Here is an 18,434-nt window from a genome sequence, read left to right as displayed (position 1 = left end):
GTCTGTCCATGTCCATTCATCTCTTTAGTTGATTATTTATCTATAAGTTAGTCATTTTTTTCTTCTCCTCAGTGTAGTTTCAGTTTTTCCTGGTGTATCTCTGAACTCTGCATGTCCCAGAGACCCAGAGAGCATTTGGGTCCCTTTTCCTTGTTGTTTGTTCACACAAATGTCACATTCCAGTTAAAATGAAATAAAAATCTGCCCTCTGGTCATTTTCACTTACTTTACATGGCATTACACTGACTTGCATTCATTTCCTGGTAACTTGAAGCACTACTTGCCTAACCCTCGACCAAGCCATCCCCTTAAGAGGTCATCATTGACCTTACAGGTCACCTGACTGGAAGCCACCCCCCCCCCATGTAAACATATTTATGTCACCGAAACAACAAATAACATGGATACAACAATATCTCAAAGCATACTTAACCATAAAAATGACAACGCAACAAACACAAATGCACACACACACGCACGTGCACACACAAAGCAGCTGTGGCAGTAATTATAGCATGCAGTGGGCCTTGTTGCCTATTGTTTAAGAGCAAGATGGAGCTTTTTTGATGGGAAACGCAGGAAGGACACGTGTGTGTGTGTGTGTGTGTGTGTGTGTGTGTGTGTGTGTGTGTGTGTGTGTGTGCGTGCGTGCACTGAAGTATGAATACAAATGAGTGGAACAATGTTGAAATGTGGTTTTGATTGTGTGTCTTTGAGAGCAGAGAGGGGGAGGGTGGGTGTAATTGAGTCACCAAGAGGACAGTCTGTCGTTGAGTGTGTGTGTGTGCGTGTATTCCTGGTATTTTGCAAAGATGTTTTATCTCGCAAAGATACGTTTACATAATCCATATGATGGTCACGGTAGTGTGTGTGCCATTGTGAAAACCCTTGTGCGTGCTTTTGCACTAAAGCTGAATTATCTTCCCTCCTTAATGAAAAATAAATGGCCTCCACCATTTCACATGCTGCACTCAACTGACATACAGACACATAGAGAGGAACACACCCGTCAACCTCATCTCTGAAAACATGCAACATTTGGAGCTTCTTTTTGAAAACAAAATCAACTCCGTCTTACATTTCATGGTAATTGTTTTATTTCTCACAGATAACAATAAATCACATGAGAAGTCTCAGATTTCAGTGTTCTTCTAAAGACGGTCTACTTCCAGTTCGCAGAGTTTTATAATGTGTTTTCACCTGATTCTTTGCTTTCAAGAAGCTTTTCTTATTTCCTGAAAACTTGTCTAGTTACTCATCAATAAGCTGACCTTCCGAAAGACTTTTTTCCTGAATACAGTAAATCAGATTATTATGCCTTCACACCGGCAACAGCTGTCAGCCAGTGGCAGTATGATTACAGGTTGTCCGCCTCCTTCCTTTTGACGGGATATCTCAGGAACACCTTGAGGCAATTTCTTCAAATTTGGCACAAACATCCACTGGGACTCTAAGATGAAGTGAAAATATTTTGACGGCCAAAGGTTAAGACGACTGTGACAGAAGTGCTTCCCGGAGGCATACAACCGCAATGCTCAGGAAGAGCTTACTGTATGTACCATATTTTATTCATTATTTATGTATTATGTTGGGTATGATTATGTCTATTTGGCCATGTACAATTGCCTTCCAGCCCATAATCAGAGTAGATGTTCCTGTACACCATGTCAGCCACCATGTGCGGCCACTTCTTTACTGCAAAAATGTTCTGCTTGTCAGTTGTTTAATTTTACCATAGGTTGCTTTTTCTTTCTAATTCTTCTTTGTTCGTGCTGCTTCTCACTCGGGGACACAGCATCGGCCTGGGATCTTAGCAGTGAAACTTCCTTGTCAGCGATGGAACGTCATGTCAACAGCACAAACACACTCATCAATATTTGCTTCACCTCTGTATCTACCTGCTGAAATTAAGCAGGAAGAGGAAAACCTGATTTTCTTTTTGAACAGTCTGTCACAGTAAGCCAACTCATTTCTCAACTCTCTAGGCATTTGCTGGTTAACTCGTCCCGACAACTTTCATCAAACTCAACTGCTTCCTCTAATAATCACCGCTGCCACATCCATGTTTAACAAGGTACGATGACACAAACCATCTGTGGCTTCAAATTAAAAAAAACACACTTTATACATTCACTTTACCATTCGTGTAATTAAATATTTGAGAAATATCAGGAATGGAAAATTAAAACAGAAAAAGCCACCACTATCAATTTATTCCCTCTCTCAGAGTGCATTAGAAACGTCAGATTGCCGCTGGCAAAGACACAGAAAGAGCTGGCTGTTTTTTTTTAACTCACTTTATAAATTACATTTTGGAGTGCTTTGGCATGCTAATACCTGCCGCCACGGAGAGCAGACAGCGTTAATTATTTCTTATTGGGATCGGCGGTGGTTATTTGCATATTTCATTTAGCTGTTGTCGATGTTGCAGGTGGGAGGGAGGAGATCAGGGAGGCTGTTTGTGTCTCAACAACCTCCCGATGTATAAAAAAAAAAGAAAAAAGTAAAAGATGGATTCACTGACCGCATGCGTTCAGAGGAGCGTTCATTTAGGCTGATTTCAGTCGTTTCCACAAGCCGAGCAGATTATTGCTGATGATTAACAACATTAGCTTTCAATATCACGCTGGCTCACATACAAAAAGGTCAGACAGCCGTTTTAAGAACCTCACTGAGCTCAACTTAGTTTGGCCAAAACAGTAATTATAGTGTCATTTATACTCAATTGGCTTCATGAGTGCTTGATGGGATGACAAAAGCAGAAAGTCAAACTTTTTCAGTGCTTATTGGGGATGCATATTTTACGCGTGTTATATGGAGGTGTGCTATGTCTGTACATTCAGCTCCTTTCTGCCTCTCGTCCAGAATATAGGTCCCTCTCCCCAGCAGCCCACTTCAGCTCGTGCTGGGGGACCTTGAGATGTCCTAGGTCAGATGAGAAGTTACTGCCCCAAGTGAGGGAGCTCTAACATCTAGGTGTCTTTTTCAGAAGTGAGTGTATGATGGAGCATGAGCTTGACAGGTGAACGGTGCAGCTTCAGCAGTAATACAGTGGATTTGTTGTGATAAATTAGAAACTGAGTCAGAGGGCAAAGCTTTTCATCCTTCAACTACAGTCAAGGATTTGGGTAGTAACGGGTGAAAACCTCCTCCATCCTTTAGACACATTGCTCCTTTACATCAAGAGGAAACAGCTGATATGATTCCAAATCTATGAAGTCATTCCCAGGCATAGTCGGAACTACTTCCCTGAGTGTTGTTGACTACTAGAAGAGCGACGGCTGTTACTAACCACGGCTGGCTTTGTAAGAGAGGATGAGGAGGATTACTTCTGAACAAACTAACATCTTGGACTGAATTATTTGATGACATTTGACATAAGTATACTTACACTTCACTTCCATTTCCATCCATTGTGCTAAGCTAAGGAGCAGTTAGCTGGGGCCAAATTTACAAATACTGCGTTTGGACAGAGGAAGATGTATGCCACTTTCTACACAGATTTTGAGATTAATAAAAAACAAACTTGACGGCACAATGTGCAATCCTCCACAGAAGCTCTGAGGCACAAACATCTGAAGACAAGGGAGTAACAGGAGCAATTAGGAGTTCAGTCTCTTGCTCAAGGATACTTTGACATGGTCATCAGGGGAAGTGAGGATCGAACCAGGGACTCTTCGGTTGCTAGATGGCCACTGTACGTCTGAGCCACGCTGCCTCCTGGCTTGTTTCATTTAGTCAGTACTCACCAGCTGCTTTATATGAACCATTTAATGTTTAATGTGGGCATGTTGAGGGCAGGATGTGAAGTGGAGTTCACGTGTGCATATTTCCAGGTAGACTGTGATTTTAAAGGCAATCAGGCATAGGAAATGCACACAAAAATATCCTGATGTACAAAACAGTGTGCAAGCAATTTCTGTTTTTCATGCAGCATCTGCAGTTAGCTTTCCTGCACACAGTTTTATAAATGTTTCCTCTGAGGATCAGCATGCACACACATAGAAGAGAAGGGAATATCTTTATTTATCTGGCCCAGGGGACAATGGACAATAAGAGGATTTCTAGAAAAGTTGTTGTTCCTTTAAGTGGGGCTACATACTGTAACTTAGTCAACACAACAAGATGAATGGAGTCAAGTTGAGTTAAAAAAAATCAATCTCCCCGCAGAGATATTCATCTTTTTCCAGTGGACAGCCATAGCCTCAAAATCATCAAATAGTCTGCTGGATTTGAAAGTCTTAATAAGGAGTGGATGATGATTACATTTTGATTCAGAGAAAAAATGTACGATGATAAAATTATACTGGATGCATTTTTAGCATTCTAAATGTTTTATTTAAGATTTTCAGACACACTGCCACTGTTGATTCTGCATATACTTGTGCGAACCCATAATTCGAAAAAAAAAATTACCAAATATCACTTTTTAGCTAACAAGAAGATGTCTTTAAAATAATGCTGAAATTTTAATTTTTACACCTCAGGGGCTCTCTAATTTCACTTAGAGACTGAAATATTCAAACTCACACTTCAATCTTGAGAAGAACATTCCTTCACAATAAAAGTGACTTTTAAGAGGAATTTAAGTTTAATCGTCTTGATACTTTATACATAAATTAGCTCCTGATGCTTTCATGTGTTGGTGTATTTTAAATCAGGAACGTTGGTGTTAAACTTCCTGTTGGTCTGTGCAACATAAAAACCCCTCCAGCTGCAAACACTCGAGTTTTATGACTTTCAAATGACCTGCAAATGCAGCTTAGCAGATGTTAAACCAGGGATTACCACCAACACTGATATTTTTTTTTACACAAAGTATCTTGATAGAGTCACCGAGCTGGTTAAACTAACCTTCCAAGTTTAATCTTAATTTATGTAAAGTGCTGTGTGGTGGAGCTCCGGGAGCGGGACGAGCCGTCTGATTGGCTCTATCGGGTATCAGGCAGCAGTCCAACACTCAGTAATTTGATTTAAAAACGCTCGTAATAACCTGAGGTCAATATTTAAATCACTCAGAGGGGGAGACGAGCATGTTCAGGATGCTTCACAGTCGACCGGCCTGCATCTCTATCACCTTCACTGCTGCTCTCCTCTTTCTCTTCCTCACAGCCACAATCATCCAAACAGGAAATCCACACAAAATCAGTGTTTGTTGATTTGCTTAGCATTTATGTGAGTTTCTAACCTCAGCAAAAGTGAGGAGAAAGAAGAGCTCTTGTGGTTTTGTGGTCAGTTTAAGGGAGTCAGTCTCTGGCTGTCTTTATGGATTCACATTCATGTGATAGATGACCTCTCGCAACTATTATGACCAAAACAAAGCAGGAAATGTGATGACCATTCATAGGAGCAATGTTGGCATAGGCAGGAGTTGATGATAGATGATTTGTGGACTTTGCCTTGAGAGACTGTTCAGTTTTCAAAGTTACTGGAACTACAAAAGGCTCATAAAGACCCTCCCTCAACCTCTACCAAGTGCTATGATTACAACCATGACAATGAACATCACCTAACCCAGGGGTTCTCATTTACTTCAAGGCCCACCTATTCATATTTGTAATTGGTCAAGGCCCATTAAGTATTTTTACTTCACTAAAAAATAATTACCTCTAAAAAGTTTTGGTGTATCAACAACATCTCAACAACAGCTAACTGTAGACGGAGATCCCAAAAACATTGTCTAAAAGTGATTAATTTTGTTTTGCAAGGGTACACACCTCTGGAACTGGTCAGAACTAGTAACCTTGAAGAGAAAGTGAATTCCTAAATGAATGAATTAACCCTGTTTTTGTACTATTTATCTGAGTTGACAGACTTTGGTGATGCCTTTCCTCAAATAAAACAGGCTTGGATGGCATAAAGATGGATAGGACATAGTTTGGTCAAAAAATAAAAGGTTCCTATAGGAAAGTGTCTTGCAACAAGGGCAGTGGATGATCTTGAATAACCAGGTCAGGATTTCTAGAAAGAGATGTTGACTATAAGGAGTTTGTAAAGACAGAAGAGAAGGTAGAAATGTCTACCACCAATATCTCTTAATACGGCAACAGTAAAAATAGGATGAAACTGTCCATTTCACCAGTTTGTTAGAGTTTCAGATCCAAACACTTGCTCCCTTACACAGCCTGGTCACAGCAGGAATATCACAACATTGTTATGCCACTGAGACAAAATGGGGAGGGCAGAACATTGGGTCGTCACAGATCTCAGACTTGGTTGAGTTTACATATTGACTTAAGTTAACATATTGAATTGAGTGTACATATTGTGCCACCAGAATGCTACATAAAATCAATGGCTGAGAAGCCATTGAGAATGCCAGCAAAGCATCATAAGGAGGATCATTTTTTTTATACTGCGGAATCTCAGTGTGGAAGAGGTGAACATAAAATCTCACTTTAAATTTTCAGCATCTAGAAAAGGTTCTGTAGGAATATTTTGAGAAAGATGTTGAGAAATGATTTGCCAGAGAGGAGGCTTGTGCTGAAGGTGCTACAGGACTTGAACGCAGAATTAGTTTCAGATCCCCTCACTTCCTTCCATCTTTCTTCTCCATGCTTCCTCCTCTTCACCTATGCACCTTGTACATCCGTCCGTTCTGCACCTTCCCTCACTTCACCACCCCTCCTCCTCCTCTCCCTCTCTGTCTACCCCCACCCCTCACCCCCCTCCTCTGAGTGGTCTGTAGGGTGAAATAGAAGCCCGAGGCCAACAAGCTGTCTCCACCAGCTACACTGATAAGAAACACACAAACACACACATGCGCGCGCGTGCGCACACACACACACACACACAGGAAGTCCTCACACAAGTGCCAACAATCACAAGTGTACAAGTGCCTTACAGTTGGCACGCGCGCGCGCACACACACACACACACACACACTAAATGTTATTTAACTCAACTCTCTCTGGATGAAGTGCCACAGGAGGGGGGGGGGCTTAGCCATCTGAATATACTGTGTCAAACACACACACACACACACACACACTTACATTGTCTGTGCTCCCCAACATAGGCTATATATGGTTTTGATCACATGTGAACAAGTGTGTGTGTGTGTGTGTGTGTGTGTGTGTGTGTGTGTGTGTGTGTGTGTGTGTGTGTGTGTGTGTGTGTGTGAGCTCAGGGCTGTTTGGTTCAGCTCTCTAACAAGATTTGAGTCCCGCGTGTCCAAAGGAACACGGTCTAATCTCGACCCATCACCTCCCCTCCACCTCAGCCTCCCTGACACGCCCAGCCCCCTCACCCCTGGTCCCCAGGGCAAATTGGTGCGTTCCAGAAAATGATATAATGTATACAGTGAGGCTGGCTGGATGTGTGTCTACAGAGGAGGGGGGTTCTTGTTCTGTTGCAAGAAATCAAACACCTGGAATTTCTTAAAGTTCTCCTCCTCCATCAGGGTCGTACAGAAGTTGAGAGTTCAGCTCTTTTCTGGCAAAATTCCAACATATTTATTAATTTCTCTAATACATGTCTCGAATTTCATTCATTGAGGCATTTGAATTCAGTTAGACCGATGAGTTGTCTAGCATTTTTTTTAAATATGGTGTTATTTTTGTCAGTCTTTCTTTACACATTTTATCCATGTTATTTTTACATGTTGCGATAGTGTGTAGATAATGTAGTTACCCATATCATTAAAACAGAATTTTACCATTTTAACTCGTAACTTATGTAATATAATAATGCAAAACTGAAGAGTTGCAGCATGTAAACCTGTGTGGCTTATCAAATTGAACTCCTCATTTTGTTAAAAGATGTCAAAATATGAACTGATATTTTTTAAATATCAGTATGATGACGTAGTTAATTCATCATTATTTTTGAGCCATGTAAATAAATCACAGTAAAATCTAAGTTGGAAGCAGCAACCATTCAGACGCCTGTAGACAGTTGTGAGGCTCGTCAGGCTGTCCAGCATCTCTTCATCTCTACTGCTGCTGTCACATCACTTTTCGACCAAGCCTCTGTTTTTAATGCCTCTCGATAATTTTACAGACCCAAACATGATGGCATTAATTTTGTTAATCTGTCACACAATTATGGAAAAATTGTGAATGTGTCTCATTGCATATCAAGCTGCTTGGGGTGCAATGAAATAGTCAACTCACGAAACCCTTATTCCTTATTTTCTTCCTTAACATACAAGTTACTGCTGCGTCAGTACAAATTAAAATGCTCTTTGCTTTGAAAAACAAAATATATGTTATATATATTTAAACACACACACACACACACACATATCTATATACTGTATATATAGATATAGATAATTATAGGTGTCAGTGTTAACGTGTTATTAACTAGTTAACCCAGCCCATTTTTATATCATGATTAATGCGCACAGTGCTTTTTGACACTTTGGCCATGCCGTAGTTTGCGGAAAACCAGAAGTGAACGCACCACTCGTCACATAGGTGAGATGCTGCCGGTTGCAGCTTGTAAACAAAAAAAGAAACTGAGAGCAGATGAGTGTTAAAGCGGGACTAACATGGAAAAGAATACGTCAGTTTTAAATGGAAAGTTCAACTTCAAAGCCCTGCCAGATGGCAGTCTTGACAGGAAATAAGTGATATGCATACACTGTAAAGCTGCACTTAGGTTCCACCAGAGTACGAACAGTCTTAAGTATCACTTGTCCACGAAGCATACAGCTGATGCAGAGAGCCCTTTGCTCCCTTCTGGCGTAAAACAAACCACGCTGGACACTGGGCATGACGCAGACCATTGGAGGCATCCACCATCCGCAATATCCCCACTATATCATTTGAGTCCTGTTCTGTATTGCACAGCCTCGTGTTTAATGCACACTTTATTCATTGCTTTTATTGCATGTTCTCCCTGTGCCTGCACGAGTTCTCTCCGGTACTCCTGCTTCTTCCCACTGTCCAAAGACATGCAATTGAAGACTAGGCTAATTGGATACTCGAAATTGACCATAGGCGTGGCTATGAGAGCCAATGGTTGTCTGTCTATATTGTTTGCCCTGCGATGGACTGGTGACCTGTCCAGGGTGAAGGCTGCTGGGATAGGCTCCACCCCCCATTACCCTTAATAGGAATGAGCAGAGGAAAATGGATGGATGGATGGATGGATGGATGGATGGATGGATGGATGGATGGATGGATGGATGGATGGGTCTTTTGTTTGTACTTCTGGACAGTACATTGCTCCAACACTAATAAAAATGCTGCATTTGCAGAAAGCAACTATTTGCCTACTCCCATGTTGATAAGATTAAAAAATGAAAAATATCAGTTTAAGGTAGATTTAGAGCAGATAAAAAATATGTGATTAATCGTGAGTTAACTATGGGCAACCATGCGATTACTCAGATTAATTTTTTTAATCAACTGACAGGTCTAATATATATATATAAAACTCACCGTTGCCTTGTCTTTTACATGGGAAGTCAAAATAAGTCCACACAACCAATTTGTTTGATGAAGGAGCATCCACTACTTGTTCGACCTTGTCTTCCTCCATTTTGAAATAATTGTTTCATTTCTTCTTCTAGTGTTGCTACATTGTTCTTCTTCCTCTTGTAATATGTGTATACAGCGGGCAAGAGGGTCAAAAATCATCAGTGTTAGTGGTGTGCAGCGCTGCTTCGCATTGTTGTTGTTTTTTTACATTGATTTTTATTTCATGCGTCTTTGAATTTTATTTTGTAATTTAATTTGTGTAGTTAGTGCACTACTTGAAGTTGCAGCTTGTAGGGATGTTACGAAATTTAGAGTCACGAAATTTCGTAACATGATCCAGTGACCCATCCATTTTCTATACAGCTTATCTGTTAAGAGCCTATCCCAGCTGTCATTGGGCAAGAGGCGGGGCTTACCCTGTTCAGGTCGCCAGTCCATCACAGGGCCAACACATATAGATAGACAACCATTCACACTCACATCCACACCTACAGTGAATTTATAGTCATCGATTAACCTTACTTGCAAGTCTTTGGACTGCAAGAGGAAGCTGGAGTACGCGAGAGGTCCAGAATTTAAACTCTAAATTTAAAAAAAAAAGAGTTAGTCTGAATCTATGAGCTGGTTAAGTTCCATCCATCCATCCATCCATTCATCCACTTTCTACCCCTTATCCTGTTACGGGTCACAGGATGGCTGGAGCCTAACCCAGCTGCCTTCAGGCAAGAGGTGGGGTTCACCCTGAACGGGTCGCCAGTCCTTCACAGGGCCAACACTGAAGTCCTTTTCACACGACCACAAAAGCCATGTTTTTGCCCCCCCAAAATTGCCAGGTGCCTGCTGAGTCTGAGCAACAAGGGCTGATGGGGAAAATTGCCACGCCAATTTACCCTGCTCCAACCCCAGACTTTCTGCTTCAGCGAGTTTGATCTGAACAGTCTGCCCACTCCGACACAGAGTTCCCAGGTGTGGTGATGACGTACCCTATCCAGCGGGACTTTAAAAAACACGGGAAAACATACTGACAACACTGGCACATAAGGGAGAGATAAGAAAAACTTCAACTGCGAGTTCCAAGTTCAAGATAAAACCTGGGGAGATACAGAGACCCGCAACCTCCTCAGCCTCCGTGCAGAGGAAGTCATTCACCAGAACATTTCAGGAACTGTGACAGTCTAGCCAAGAGGATGACGGAACATGGGTTTCCTTGCAACAAGGCACTGGTTATTTATAAACTGAAACTGCTGCTAATGGTCACATTATCTATCTGGCCAAAAAGCCAACAGCAGTTCGTAGGACTTTGAGTCTGAAACAGCTACAAAGACAGACAACCATTCACTCACACAGTCACACCTACGGTCAATTTAGAGTATCCAATTAGCCTAGTCCCCATTTGCATGGCTTTGGACTGTGGGAAGAAGACGGAGTACCCGGAGAGAACCCACGCAGGCACAGGGAGAGCATGCAAACTCCACACAGAAAGACCTCATGCTTGAGTCAGGGCCTTCTTGCTGTGAGGCGACAGTGCTAACCACTGCACTACTGTGTCACCCCCTGATTGAGTTCAGTACATACAAATGATTATTTTTTTTCCTACAAAAAAATGCTATAATCTAAATCACTCTCACATAAAATTACTTTATGTGTAAAATATCGTCTGTCCAAACATGATGACACTTTTATAACATTCAGTTGATGAAACTCCTGCAAAAGATCCAGCAGCTGCCATTGAACACATCCATTCACCTTTTCAGAGTGTGTGTGTGTGTGTGTGTGTGTGTGTTACTAGACTCAGTCCAATCCCCTGTAATGTGACAGACAAATCCCACTAAGCTGTTAAATATTACACTGCTTTCACACTCGTATTAAACACCTTTCTACCTTCCTACCTCTCCTGTTCAGTCTTGCCCTCACACATACACACACCCACACACACACATACAAACACAAACCCCCTCACACACTCAACCTTTACCTTCATCGTCAATATGCAACAAAACACAACAGATGTCACTTGAAAATCTTCACACATGCACAACAAATCTTTAAAATGCAACAACACACTGCAGATAACACAATATGTGTGTGCTTGTGCGTGTGCGCGCCTGTGTGTGTGTGTGTGTGTGTGTGTGTGTGTGTGTGTGTGTGTGTGTGTGTGTGCACACGCGCGCGCGTGTGTGTCCTAATCCCCGGTGCTGGCCGTCTTGTCGGAGTGTTATATTTGCTGGTATCAGTGTATCTTCTCCTCTCTGCCTAATCCCACCACCCCGGCTCTGATATTTCCTGACATTTACATGAATCACCCCTCTCCAGACGGACAAGAGGAGGAGGGAGAGGTGGAAGATGGATGGAGAGATGCAGGGAATGACGGAAGATGAGAGGAAGTTGATGTAAAGGTCTAAAACTGAAGAAGCATTTGCAGGTGACAGCAGTTGGATGGAGGGATGAGAGAGGAAGGACTTGGAGGGATAAAGAAGACAAGAATTGCAGATAGGAGGAATAGATAAATTCATCAGGTAGAGGGGTCCAATATGTAAAGGGGAACAGTGACAAAGATGGCAAAAAAGGGATGAAGGGATGGGAACAAATGAAAAAATGGAGATGAGTGGGGTAGGAAAGGAAAATGATACAAAAGACAAAAAGGACAGTAAATAGAACTCAGAATGAGGAATGGAAGAAAGGGGAAAGGATGATGGGAGTAAAGCAAAGACAAGGGATAAAAAGAGGAATGAAAGGATGAGAGCATGAGAAACGGCAAAAGGAATTGATGGATGGATGAATAAATTAAGAGATGAGGAGCACAGAATGGAGGGATGATATACGAGAATGGAATATGGGACAGTTTTTACAAACATTTGACTTATCTTTTTCATCATTCTATTTATTGAAAATGAAAGTTGAAAGATGCCTCCTGGTTGTGCTCCGCCTCCAACCAACAGCAAACATGTCAAAGGCCAGTTTTGTTGTGTTCGGATGTTAACATGTTAGCATGAAGAATGAGGATCCATGCCCTTGATTCCAATGAGGAGCAGGTGTATCCTCAGTTGAAGATCTCTGCTCAACCTTTCAGAAAAAACCTAGAATCGCCATAGTTCCACCCATCACATGGCTGACCAAAAATTAGACTTGTCACCCTGGTACCCATCTCCATTGCCACATCCGTTTATATATGTCTGATAGAAATTATCATAATAGAGGAAGAGAAGCTGGTTATTCAGACAATCTGACTCAGCTGTGGGCTTTATATCAAAATTGAAAACTCCTCTTAACTTAAATCTTTTCAGTTTGATCCAGGTTAGAACTTATTCTCTGTTCGGCTAAGGCCTGAAAATGTGACCATTATCCTTTCGCTGGGCTGATCTCTGTAGTTTATGATTAAATTGCTGATGAGAACACTGAATTAGTGAATGTTCTATAAGCCTCATCATAACTGTTCTAGCTCTCTAACCTCCTGTTTTTGTCTCTCCTCCCCATCACCCAGCTCTCTCTCTGTCTGTGTGTCTGTATGGACCTGTCCTCTCCCAGATCCTCAAGGCTAAGACAAAGTCTTGAGGTTTTGATGACACCTGAGACTGCTCAACAACCTCTTGGATCTATAGCCTGAAAGTTACATTTCTTCCTCTAATTTTCATTATTTTGTGTCTCATAATGTATGCTGATCTTTCTTCATTACTGTATTAATTGCTCTCTAACACCTGTTGGGACATGGAGGAGATGAGGTCATATGCCGGGCCTAGCCGGCCACATCTGAAGCTGTTCAACAGCGGAATCCTTAGCATACATTCATAATCTACTATCTAATGGTTTTAGTAATCATCAATTGTCAACTTCTTTGGAATTCTGTGATTGTGCTTATCTTTACCCTATGGCATCAAAATGATCGAATTGAGGGAATACATTAAATCTCTTTTGGCCACAACATCTTTATTTTTCTTCTCTCGAGCCACTCCAGGGTTCTGTTAAACAAAAAAGGTTGCATAATATTTCAGGTGTTGACTCACTCATGTATTTCTGTACCTAAATTATTACACATTCACCTTTTGTGTACATTTAGAGGATTGGAGGGTATCAACTATGATACCCGCCATACATTACATTTAGACTAAGCATATGTTATCTCTGTAGCATAGGCCCCAACAGACTGCAGAGCTGCCTTCATGTTCACCAAATTTAATACGAACTCACTCCCTCGCTGGGTGTGAAATATGTCATTTGCCTCTGCTTTTAATTGCACTAAAATGAAGATTAAGAGGATGAATTATTGATACAAGTTGGTATTTAATCTTTTGTAATGAATCGTGGATCCACTGGTTATAAATATTGTACGAGGCTTCATAATTTGATAAATTTATTCCAATTTGCCCTTTATTTTGCCCTTTAGTCAAGGTTACATTCATTTACACACACACACACACACACACACACACACACACACACACACACACACACACTCGTAAAGCAGAGTTGCACTTAAAACAAATACAGACAAACTGCAGCATATTTACCTAGCCTCTGCCCTTGGTCAGTCTTGTATCATCATTTTATTGAGGAACATAAACACACACATTCACACAAATGAACAGGATGCCCTTGGCTGACCTTGCAGTGTGCCTGCCCAACACACACATACACACACCTCAGTGTCTGTGGCGGTAATTAGGCCATGCATCTGATTGTCATTAAAGAGCACAAGCAGATAATGAACACACAGTAAAGGCACATTCAGGGGTGTTTTACTGCTGGAATTAACACCTATTTCCTCAACCGCAGCATCCAGCTGTCTGATGGCTCCTAAATGCTAAAATGTAGAGGAGAATCTTGTAGTGGAAAAGAAGGAAACAATACTGTCTTGGTAAAATAATGTTAAATAAAAAAAGGACTCATAATACATGGTGTAATATAGCTGCTACCTGACCTTTGTATATGCATGACAAACTGTTGCTATTACTAACCATCATATTTTTAGTGATAAAGTAAATCTACTGGTGTTAAATCAAATGTGTTAACGAACCTTGAATCACAAAATCAGTGTTTGCTGATGTGATGGAAAAAACACACATCAGACCAAGACAATCAAGACAAAAGACAATAAAAGAAAAAAAGAACAAAAATGTCGATGGAGCCATAACTTAAGAGCAACGTCATGTTGAGGTGAGTTCCAAATAAAATGCTTTTGATTATCTGAAATTGGGCTATTGCTCGGTACAATACTGCTAAAAGCATACATATGCAACAGCAGTGGGTGGTGCTTTCGTTGAGCTTGCTCTCAATGGCAAGTGTAAGTTTTTTGCTCTATAATCCATGGCTAGTCCTCTCCATCCATCCATCCATTTACTATACCGCTTATCTGTTAAGAGTTGGGGGGGGGGGGGGGGGGGCTGGAGCCTATCCCAGCTGACATTGAGTGAGAGGCGGGGTTCACCTTGGACGGGTCGCCAGTCCGTCGCAAGGCCATCAGGAGCAATTCAGTATCTGGCTCAAGGATACTTCAACATGGTCACCGGGGGAAGTGAGGATCGAACCAGCGACCCTTGGGTTGCTAGACAGCCACTCTACCTCTAAGCCATGCTGCCCCTGGCAAGTCCTCTCACTTTACATATTTAGCATACTCAAGTCTACACCCAATTTCCCTGTAACATGCAGCCATCACAACCTAAGCCTTAGTATGGACTGGTTTCCAAATACTGGAGTCCTTACTTGTGTCAGGAGTCATATAAATAGCTCAGGTGATGGCTACAGGCTGTTAATTCTTCCAGAGTCCTGCAGGTTTTGTTCATGATATTGATGTTAATTCAGCTCCCCGGAAAGACACAAAACTGAGTAATTTAAAATATCCCAGCAATTTTTATGAAGCACGTGAAGTTGATTTTGTTTGTGATATGAAGCAGAAAACAGAAATAATTCAGCAAATTCACACCTCCGTTTGTTGTTTGGTAGGTTTTTACGGATCAAAGCTTTAAGTGTAGAGGGAGATTCACACAGATAATGAATGGACTGTTAATGTGCTGCGGCCAAGCAGCTAATGGATGGACACACACATATAATCACACGCACACACAGACATACACATGCACACACACAGACATACATACACACACACACACACATACGCACACAAGCATACACAAACACATACCCGCAATAACACACTTTCAATATAACATGTATATATACACAAACACACACACACACACACACACACACACACACACACATACAGAGGTGGAAGCTGGCTAATGGCTGTCACTGTTGACTGATCACAGTGATCAGGCTGCTGCAGTTCTAATTACAACTAAACAATCTGAAAACAACCAGAGGAAGGTTTGCTGGAGGAAGAGGAGGCGCAGGAAAAAAGGAAAAGAGAGACAGGAGGAGAGGGAGCAGAGAGACCAGAGAGGAAGTTAGGAAAACTGAAGAAAGGAAGCAGAGAGAACAGAGAGGAAGTCAGGAAAACTGAAGAAAGGAAGAAGAGAGATCAGAGAGGAAGCAGAGAGACCAGAGGAGATGAAGCAGAGTAACCAGAACAGAGGAAGCAGAGACCAGAGGAGCAGTAGCAAAGACCAGAGTAGAGGAAGCAGAGGGAACAGAGGAGAGAAAGCAGAGAGAATGGAGGCGAGAAAGTGGAGGGACCAGAGGAGATGAAGTAGAGAGGTCAGAGGAAGAGAGGAAGTGGAGGGACCAGAGGAGAGGAAGCAGAATGACCAGAGGGGAAGAAGGAGAAAGACCAGAGAGGACGCAAAGAGACCAGAGGAGAGGAAGGACATAGACCAGAAGGGAAGCAGGGAGACCAGAGGAGAGAAAGAAAAGAGACCAGAGGAGAGGAAGGACAGAGACCAGAGGGAGAGAAAGAAAAGACACCAGAGGAGAGGAAGGACATAGACCAGAAGGGAAGCAGAGAGACCAGAGGAGAGAAAGCTTAGAGAACCAGAGACAAACGGAAGATGATTGATGGAAAATGTAACAGATACAGGGATTTATATGAGCGTGTGTGAGAGAGAAAGTGAGGGATAGTGGGATCAACCAGAGAGGAAATGGAAGACCCAAAGAATCAAAAACACATGAAGAGAATAAGAGCAAGATCTGCAAATGAATGCAAAATAAAAACCACTTCCAGTGTTTTTACCTTGAGCCTGTCCTCAGGGCACAGAGTCTGTCCATTCGCCATGATGGACACATGTGATTGGCCAGTATAGAGGAGGCGGACCTGGATGCAGCGGAGGGCGCGGAGCATCCAGCCATGTTGGCGCCGGATCTGCCGCTGGAGCTGATCCCATTGGCTGGAAACCATATGGAGAATATCTTTCAGACCTGGAGAGGAAGAGGAGGAGGGTTACATCAGAGAGAGGAAGAAAGAACGATTGATGTGACAGAGATAGAGATCCTTTTGTTGTGTCATAAATCAATGTTGAAAAGTATAGCATTTAGCTTCGCGCTTAGCTTAACTGAATGCCTCTCTTTCACAACTCCAAGCATCAGTGAAGCAAGTGGTTGAATATGTTCTTATTCCAGAGTGTTCTTCTAATGAATTCCTCAGGGATTCTCAACATAGAAAAAACAGGTACCTCCTGGATAATTTAACAATAGTATGGGTTTATGTTGTGGCAATAAATTTTAAAGTCCCCCTCCAGACAAAAATGTGTTTTTCTTCTACAGTTGAATGTTTGAGCCTGACTTGGTAGAGTGATGTTTGTGCTGAGTTTGAAACCAGAAGACTGTTTTCACGTACATATCGTTGCCTTCTTAAAATAATGGCCGAAGTCATTTTGTCAAGGTTTTCAGAAAACACAAAAAACTGGAGACAAAACAACATAAGGAGTTGTTTAATGCAAAAAAAAAAAAAATCACAAATGACTTAGGAAATTATTTTAAGGTTACGATATGTCACAAGTGTACATTTGAAAACTTTTGTTGCTAGCTTGTTGTTGGTAGCTAAGCTAACATCGCTGGTTTGTTCTCTGTGTTGTGTAGTCACAGTACTTACTTGCACCTCTCAGACTAACATATCTTTAACTTATACATTTGTCTATTCAGCGGCATGTTAAGCAACTCTCACAAAGCAATGTCCTTACAGGCATGAATAAAGAAGATTTGTTCAACCAGCAACAACATTTTAAGAATCCTCAATGCTTCCCTACACTCTTGCCACTCCTCATTCTCATTTCTTTATTCTCTCACTTGTATCTTTTTCTTTTCCTCCCACACTCGGTCCAGCTCTAAAGATTTCACAAAATATAAAAATTATATTGGATGTTTCTTTCTCTGCCTGCCGGCTTTTCTATCTCTCCATCTCTTTCTTTGTTTTTATCCCACCTCTCTCTCTCTCTCTCAGCTACATCCATATGAGTTCTCTTCTCTGAAGGTCACTGTGTTAATCCAAATATTAATAATGAATGGAACAGAGTTGGGCCTCAGTTATGGCCACTGTGTGTGTGTTTGAGTGTGTGTATGAATATACCTGATTGGCGGGAGGGGATGATGGTGAGCAGCGCTCTGCCGTCCTCGATTATACTCTCCTTCAGAGCGGCGCGACTGTCCACATTTAGCTTGAAACTCTGAAATACAAATAACCACACATTAACAGTCTTCACATATTTTCCTCATAAAATGAAAAATTACAACTTCAGGTTTCCTGCAGTCCTTTTTTTTCACTACAAAGTCTGTTGACAAACATGATCTCTTTTACAGGGAAGAACGGCGGATGAATACGGATATGAGATTGAAAAAATATCACCGTGTTTCCTTGTGCATATTTGGAACTATAGTGCATGTTCTTTTTAATTTTATGTTGATAAAAATGAGAAAGAAAACAAGAAAATGAATACCAAAAGAAACAGGAAAAGAAATTAAGCCATCCTCTACCCACAGATAATATTAGAAATACAAATTAGACGAATATTAGCAATGATTACATGCTCAGTAGTGGGTAGTGAGACTTCTTCTGAGAAAGATTAACCTCCTGTGAGCTCATAACTCACATGAATGGGATGAATCCATTTGATCTTTCAG

The 18,434-nt window shown here is 41.5% G+C and overlaps 1 protein-coding gene across 1 annotated transcript in view; it reads right to left on the bottom strand.

The window, feature by feature from the left end:
* The window catches only part of akap6 (A kinase (PRKA) anchor protein 6), a 219,717-nt gene that overhangs the window by 123,518 nt on the left and 77,765 nt on the right, over window positions 1–18,434 (bottom strand). The window contains exons 12-13 of the mRNA XM_086183714.1: window positions 17,884–17,980; window positions 16,552–16,736 (exon numbers count right to left, since the gene is read on the bottom strand). Of these exons, the coding sequence (XP_086039840.1) occupies window positions 16,552–16,736; window positions 17,884–17,980 (282 nt within the window). The remainder of the gene's footprint in view (window positions 1–16,551; window positions 16,737–17,883; window positions 17,981–18,434) is intronic.

This window comes from Aulostomus chinensis, chromosome 17, assembly GCF_037954235.1.
Source record: "Aulostomus chinensis isolate RoL2024-O1b breed Wild chromosome 17, RoL_Achi_v1.0, whole genome shotgun sequence".
NCBI classification, from domain to species: domain Eukaryota; kingdom Metazoa; phylum Chordata; class Actinopteri; order Syngnathiformes; family Aulostomidae; genus Aulostomus; species Aulostomus chinensis.
This window is presented reverse-complemented; position numbering and strand designations above follow the sequence as displayed.